Raw genomic sequence first — 6,144 nt, forward strand, 5'->3', positions numbered from 1 at the left:
TTTCGGTAAAAAAATATTATAATTCACTTTACAAACGGCACGAAAATTTTCCGTGAACACCCTGGGATTCACTATAACTCCAGACTTTAATCCTTTGAGCATTTTTGGGATAGATTTCGAACGGTTTTTATGTTGGACCTAAATTGACTACCCAAAAGAAATTACAGTTAAAATAAAAGAAAAGGTTTTAAAAAATATCGTAGTTTTTGTAAAAAAAAAATCTGAATGAAAAAAATTACGTCGAAACTTTGATTTTTAAATTGCTTTATTAACATTAGGAAAAATTCAACTAAAATAATAGGATATTTTTGGTTTTACAGAAACACTCAATGCTTTGCTAAACTATAAAATTAAACTTAAATATAACAGTAGTTTTTCATTACACAACAAACTTTGAGCAACACAAATATTTTTGCGTCTAAATGCTACATCCCAGCCATAGGCAGTCTTAATGACCACCATAACCGTGTCCACCATCGTGGCCACCTTCACTACCACCTTCGTGAGCGCTTTCGTGATGAGCTTCGTGGTGGAAAGGCACACCATGCTCCTGTTTGATCGAGAAACCGCTCTCATGACCATGATGACCGTGTCCATGGCCATGTTCATGACCATGCTCACCACCATGATGTTCCTCGAGATGGGCATAACCGCCATAGTAGCTGGTGTGTCCGTGATCAGCAACATGATGATGTGTGGGTTCGCGGTGTACGACGGCATGGAAACCGCTGTGTTTGTCAGCTGTGTAGTGGACAGTGCGCTTATGGCCATCGGCATCAATCAACTCATAATGTCCGGTTACTTTGTGGCCATCACGTTTTTCGCTATGCTCCTTATAGTCACCGGTTTTCTTGTCCTTAACACCATAGTTGAAATGGTACTCGGCATGCGAATCATGGCCATCACCATGTTCGTGTCCATGCTCATCATGATGATCGTCATGTGAGACCAAGTGTATGGATGCGTGACTAGAGCCGCCGCTGTGTACCTCATGCTCGTGTCCGCCGCTCTCTTCGTGATGTATATATGGTGCGGCGTTGACTACGACCAGCGCAGAACAGAGAGCGAATGCAGCGATAAACTAAATTGGTGGAAAAAAAGGATACGATTAATTGTCGTGTTTATTTGGAGCTGCTTAATAAACGTTTTGAAAACGAAGCTTACCTTAAAGGCCATTGTACCGCAGCTAGTTATGAGTGATTGCTTTTGAAAACGGTTTGTACTTTAGCTTTGCTTAAGTGTTAACGATCGATAGACCTGAATGAACTGTGCTTTTGCCAGTGCTGACTGACGCTTTTATACCCCGAGAAATACATTTAATTTTTCTTTCGTTTAATTTTCTCTTAATTCATATTTCGAATTTAATTTTTCTGCACCACTTTCCAATAGGCGCCTAAGCACATTTTGTTGTTTTATCAGTAATCCCATGCATGTCGATACTTATTGAGCTGCAGCTACTGGTGGCACGTACATACATATGTTCATGTTAGTAGCCGGGCGTTACCGCTCGCTGTTCGGCATTCACTTCTTCCAGTGCGAGACTCATTAGCAAATTATAGCAGCGTTAATTATCAACACTGAACAACTGATTGCACAATTTTCCTCGATCATGTTGAGTGCCTTTCCCATAGCTTTTAGTTAGATTTGTGTCCTAAAATGTGGAACCATAACCTAAACTGTGAAGAGTTCATTAGGTTTCTGTTACTTCGTTTTCGTTTGCGTTCACTGCTGCTCTACTTTGAATTCACTCGCCGTTTACTAACTTTAGTCATGGCTAATTTACACCACGGTGGTCTTGCCTAACCTACCGCACTCGTCTAAATCAATGCAACGGCTCCAAGTAATGTTCAAAGTACCTAATTTACTTTCTCTTTCCCAAAACGCATTTTTCACAAAAGTAATGCACGAAATTTTTGAGAGCCTGCATGCGATTGCATGTTTATATGCATTACTTCTGATATTACCTAAAAACATTTGAGTTAAAGTCGAAAAAGCGAGAAACGGTGTTTGCCAGTGTTTTTTGCAGAGACTACTAGTGTCGACTCGAAACTGACAGCCTTCTTTTCAAGAGGAACTCCCAAGCCATTATAAAAGAATAAATGACAAATACAAAACGTTAACTGCGGTTACATCGAAGACAAAGTAGCCTCCAAAAAATAAAAGTATCCATTGAACAACTTGCTTTTGATCAGTCAGAACAACAATCTATGTCAAATTCGGTGAAGATATTTTTTATATAAAAAAATTTCCAAACCAGGATTTTGACCGATCAGCCGTTCCTACAAATGAGCGTCTTCTAGGGAAATATCTCAAAAATTTCGGGTGACTAAATGGACTCATCGCGTCATGCTCATCATTTGTATATTTTTATAGGGTTTTCAACGCTTCCTTCTAGATGTTACAAACTTTGTGTCAGACTTAATATACCCTGTTCATAATAATGTAAAGAATTTTGAGCTATTCCACTAATAACAGAACCAAATGTTTATTATCTATTATTTTTTAAAGAATTTATTTTAAATATTTAGAAACGTTTTCTTTTCCCGAAGATTATCGACAGCATATTCAAGCTCACTTTGTTTTTGGGATCAGTAAATACCTTTAAGTGATATTTCCCGAATGACTTTGCTTGCTACCTGTACACCATATTTTTGCAAACATTTTTCAGCTAAAGATAGCCCAATTCACACCGTCAGAATCTATTCTAACATTAGTAAATCATGCTGGTTATACCTCTTAATATTGATTGTGTTCATATTTATTAGTATTGCTGAAAATTATCTCGACGTGATCTTGTTGTATCAAGCCAAAATTTTTAAACCTTCTTTGTTCATGAGTATTCTTATTGACCAAACCTTCTTCATTTCATTTCATTTGATCATTAATTCCCTTGGTATTTTCATTTTGTCAATATAAGAACATATCGTCACCTGAAATGCAAAATAACGTATCATCAAAAAATTCAAAATTGAGTTTTTTTCTAATTACGATTTACCACATCATATTATATATGTGTCACAAATTTTAAGTCTCTCCGATCAAAAATACCCAATCTATGTTACAAATTCAAAAAAACGTATCATCAAGTGCTTGATTTCGTTAAACAAAATAACGCATCATCCCTCATGTACATATGTAAATATAACAGAGTGTTTGTTTTTTTTTTATATCGAAGTTAGCCTTCATTTATTGCTTATGTTTATTTTTAGTGATTAATTTCAATGTGCTTTGGTTAGTTTAGGCTACATGGTTGATCAAACGTGGACTACTATATATATATGTATATGTAGTCATTTGTGAGGCCATAGAAAAGAAGAACCTCTGTGTTCGAACTTATAAATTAACAAAACGCTTTCCGCCAGTTCGGTGGGATGCCTGAAGGTATGCGCCCCCAAGTGATTAAGTCTTGACCTCCCTAGCTCAAGACAGCCAAGAAGGAAGTGTTGAGTTGTTTCCATCTAATCTTCTTCCATACAGCTACTGAAGATGGCGTCTGGTAGGACTCCCAACCTTACTACGTGGAAGCCAATAGGACAATGGCGTGTTACAAGTCCCTAAAGTATAGAAAGACTGTCTTACCGAGGGCAAAGAGATCACTAGATCTCATGCGAACGATCTTGGATAAAAGACTTTTTCGACAGCGTCTGTAAAAATTGTGGCCGAGTAGTAATAGAATAAGATACGGGAGCACGGATCCGCCCCCATTCTACCGATAGCGGTTCTAGGGTGCCTCTTCTTGCTAGCTCATGTTTCCTGCGATTCCGCTGTGGTCTGGCACTCATATCATTCTTATCACAAAGACACTCGATGCTATTGATAGCGAGGTTAGGTCTTCGATCAGCTCTGAATTCTCTCATTATTAATGAGTTCAAGGCTGGAATCGCCGCTCTGCTATCTGAGTCGATGGTCACTCCTCAGAAGGATGCTGCACTCCGGAATAGTAAATCTACTGCTACCTTAATGGCTCCAATCTCGGCCTGGAAGACACTGCAATACTTAGGAAGTTGGAGAAACTAGAGTTGATAGAGAGCTCCTGAGAGTAGACCCCTCCACCTTTGACCCATCCGTGAAGAAGCTCGCTGTCCCTTTTCTCCAAGGGCTTCTTCCCACCTACAACTCCCTCGGTATATGGATAGAGAAGGAGCCGCCAGAGTTCGGTTTAGCGACTCCATGATCCAAGTGATCAGACCCGTGCTTTTTTAGAAGTTCAGCAGCCTATTCTTTTGCAAAGTTTAACAATAACTAAGAAAAAATGACAACATCTGCAGGACCTAGAAGCTTCAATTCCAGCAGACTGTTATTACTTTTATGATAATATACCTTTTGAATAATTAGTTATTTAATAAATAAAATATATAATAATATGAAAAACTTGCAACTGTTTTTATTTAAAATTAAAAAAAGTATTAATATTCAAATTTTTAATTTTTATACAAATTTAGATTGATCATACGTTATTTTGTTTCAGAAATGAAAATTCAAAATAACGTAAGACACCTACTATAAAATTTGCTTACTATTTTCTTTATTTCTTTTTTTCTAAAATATACCTATAGTTTCATGTTAATTCAGATTTGAAAATTTTGTTTCAATATCTCAAGTGGTTTTCTTTTTATACGGTTTTTTGCTTCTCCTGTAAACCTACGAAAAGTGATGTTACGTTATTTTGCATTTCAGGTGACGATATGTATGTCCCAAACTATACCTAAAATTAAACTAGAGAACTTTTTTTAGTTTTGCATAAATACACAGAATGGAGCCATATATAGATGAAGTTCTCGTAAGTGAGGAAAGTTCTCTGAGCGCTATTCACTTGTTGGTAGTCGGAAACGATTTTTTTGCATATGGCTAAAGTAGCTCACAACTTCTGGTCTTAGACCAAGTACCCCTTGAGTATCCGAAAAACATCCGTTGAGGGCGAATCTTGCCTCCATAGGGTTGCGCGCTGGGGTTGGGACCGTCACTTAAAAAAACACCAGCCAGGAAAGGATTAAAACAGCCTCGGATGAGATACCCCGTTTCGATGACGACCACTTCAAGCCTGTTAAGGATTACGATTTAAGGGCATTCACCTGGAAAGACCGGTCCTTTAATTGGGAAGGGTCGCTGCCCAATAGGTTGATTTCCTCGTAAGCCGTCCAAGAAGTGCGATGGACTAGACAAGCGCTAGTAGGCCATATAAAGAAGCGTAAATTGTGTGGTTGGAGAGAGACTCAGTTGCCGAGTCCTGGCACACACCCCGAACGTCTAGCCACAATCCTCATCAACGCGAAGTTCTTCAACTTATCGCTGATTTGCGCCTACACTCCGGCGAAAGAGAAGTACGATGTAACCAAGGGACGATATAATGAAATGTTCTGTAGAAGATTTATGGTCCTATGCGCATTGGCAACGACGAATACCGCAGTCGATGCAATGATGAGCTGTACAAGATATACGACGACATTGACATACTTGTAGTTCAGCAAATTTAGAGACAGCCTTTACGCTGGCTAGGTCATGCCGTCTGAATGGATGAAAACACTCCAGCTCTGAAAGTATTCGACGCAGTACCCGCCTGGGTAAGCAGAGGAAGAGGAAAACATCCACTTCGTTGGAACGAACAGGGGAAGAAGGGCTTGGCCAAGCTTGGAATCTCTAATTGACACCAAACAGCGGTGTCTACGCCATTAAAGAAGAATAAAGACATTTCATTCATGCGCACCAGTGAAAAATGGTAAATTGTCGGATATTATGTGGGTGGCCATTATACATATGTATGTATTTCAGCATCAGAGTCAATTAACGCCGCTAAATCTCAATACGTGGATGAATGTTTTCCAAAAATTTATTGTAATATATTATTGCAATCCCTAGTCTCTTCATAATCTTTTGATTCGTCAACTAAATTCTGAAAGGTTGACCTTTCAAATCTTCTTTTAGCAGCTCAGAAAAATATAATAATATTGAATATTTTAAGTAACAAATCTTAAATGAGTTTACACCAGACATACTATGTGGTGTCATGAGCACTATCAATCACCCATCCAGCACCACCATAGGCAATTTTCTAGAGTTCACCATGATTGATTTTGCAATTCATACAAATGGTTTTTCGCCCGTTTGCGACATCTGGCGACTAAGTGGCTCAAATGTTTTGAATTA

At 38.4% G+C, this 6,144-nt stretch overlaps 1 protein-coding gene across 1 annotated transcript; it reads right to left on the reverse strand.

Moving 5' to 3' along the window:
- Positions 1 to 448: 448 nt before the first annotated feature.
- LOC120769645 (histidine-rich glycoprotein-like) lies at positions 449 to 1,213 on the reverse strand. The gene is made up of 2 exons (XM_040096750.1): positions 1,165 to 1,213; positions 449 to 1,081 (listed from the first exon to the last, which is right to left on the reverse strand). Exons 1-2 carry the CDS (start codon positions 1,174 to 1,176, stop codon positions 449 to 451), a joined length of 645 nt encoding a protein of 214 aa, XP_039952684.1. The 5' UTR covers positions 1,177 to 1,213.
- Positions 1,214 to 6,144: the final 4,931 nt, after the last annotated feature.

Source organism: Bactrocera tryoni, chromosome 2 (assembly GCF_016617805.1).
Source record: "Bactrocera tryoni isolate S06 chromosome 2, CSIRO_BtryS06_freeze2, whole genome shotgun sequence".
Taxonomy (NCBI): Eukaryota; Metazoa; Arthropoda; class Insecta; order Diptera; family Tephritidae; genus Bactrocera; species Bactrocera tryoni.